The following is a 943-nucleotide window of genomic DNA, read 5'->3' as shown; positions in this document are numbered from 1 at the left end:
CTGAAGGCAGTTCCCAGAGCTGGGTGAACCTTGAGAAGGATGACTAAACCACCTCCAGCGTAGCCTTAGGATCTGTTTTACATCAAACTCTTTCTTGCCAGACATTGACATTGTTGCAGGAGGACAGACAAAAGCCTTCTCTCACAGAAAGGAAATGAAGCCTTTGTTATCTCTTGTTTCTCTGCCTATTCTGTTGAACTAACAAAAGCACAAGTGCGGATGGAGAGCAGCCTTTCTCGTTTACCCCCTCCCCCGCTGCCTGCTGCCTGTGGTACACTATGAGTACTTCTAGCTTTCTAGCTGAAAAGCTGCAGCTAACAGTGTAGGTGGGAAACCATACTGACAGGATGATGAGGTCAGACCTTAAACAAGTAAATCAGCTTAGCACAGGAAAGCAGCTACCACAACACACTCCAGCTGCTAGATGTGCATGCTCACAGCCTTCCCGCCTGGACTTGCAAATATCTAACTCAGTTCCTTCCTTGCTGAATTACAGTAGCTATGGCTTAAACCTAGGCAAATGAGTAAAACAGTGTTTAAATTCACATCCTTCTAGATTCCTTTATTCATCCTGCCCCCTGCCAGATTTGTTATCCATTAGCTCACTTCTAAAACCGTATCAATTTTTCTTATGAGAATTTGTAACAGTGACTTCATTCTGATCTATTTTAGTAATCTTATGGAAATTTTGAAGGTGGTTTATTAGGAAAAAGCATTTTACCATGAGTCCCTTAATACAGATTCATTGCTATTTTTACAAAACATCCGAAAATGTGAAAGCCTTTATATAAATATTTGTTTGAAATCTGAACAGTTTCAGAAATATGAGCGTTAGTTACCCAGGACTATATCAACCATCCTCTCCACACACACACACACACACACACACACACACAACTAGGGGATGTAGTAAGGTATTTTAAGTTTAAACTTTTTAAACTTG

The 943-nt window shown here is 40.7% G+C and overlaps 1 protein-coding gene across 2 annotated transcripts in view; it reads right to left on the bottom strand.

The window, feature by feature from the left end:
* Positions 1-111, bottom strand: part of KLHL4 (kelch like family member 4) — a 151,967-nt gene extending 151,856 nt beyond the window's left edge. For both annotated transcript variants that reach the window (XM_025040407.1, XM_006905926.1), the window contains exon 1: positions 1-111. This exon is cut by the window's left edge and continues 332 nt beyond it. In XM_025040407.1, the coding sequence (XP_024896175.1) occupies positions 1-111 (111 nt within the window).
* Positions 112-943: the final 832 nt, after the last annotated feature.

Source organism: Pteropus alecto, unplaced genomic scaffold (assembly GCF_000325575.1).
Source record: "Pteropus alecto unplaced genomic scaffold, ASM32557v1 scaffold231, whole genome shotgun sequence".
In the NCBI taxonomy this organism is placed as follows: domain Eukaryota; kingdom Metazoa; phylum Chordata; class Mammalia; order Chiroptera; family Pteropodidae; genus Pteropus; species Pteropus alecto.
This window is presented reverse-complemented; position numbering and strand designations above follow the sequence as displayed.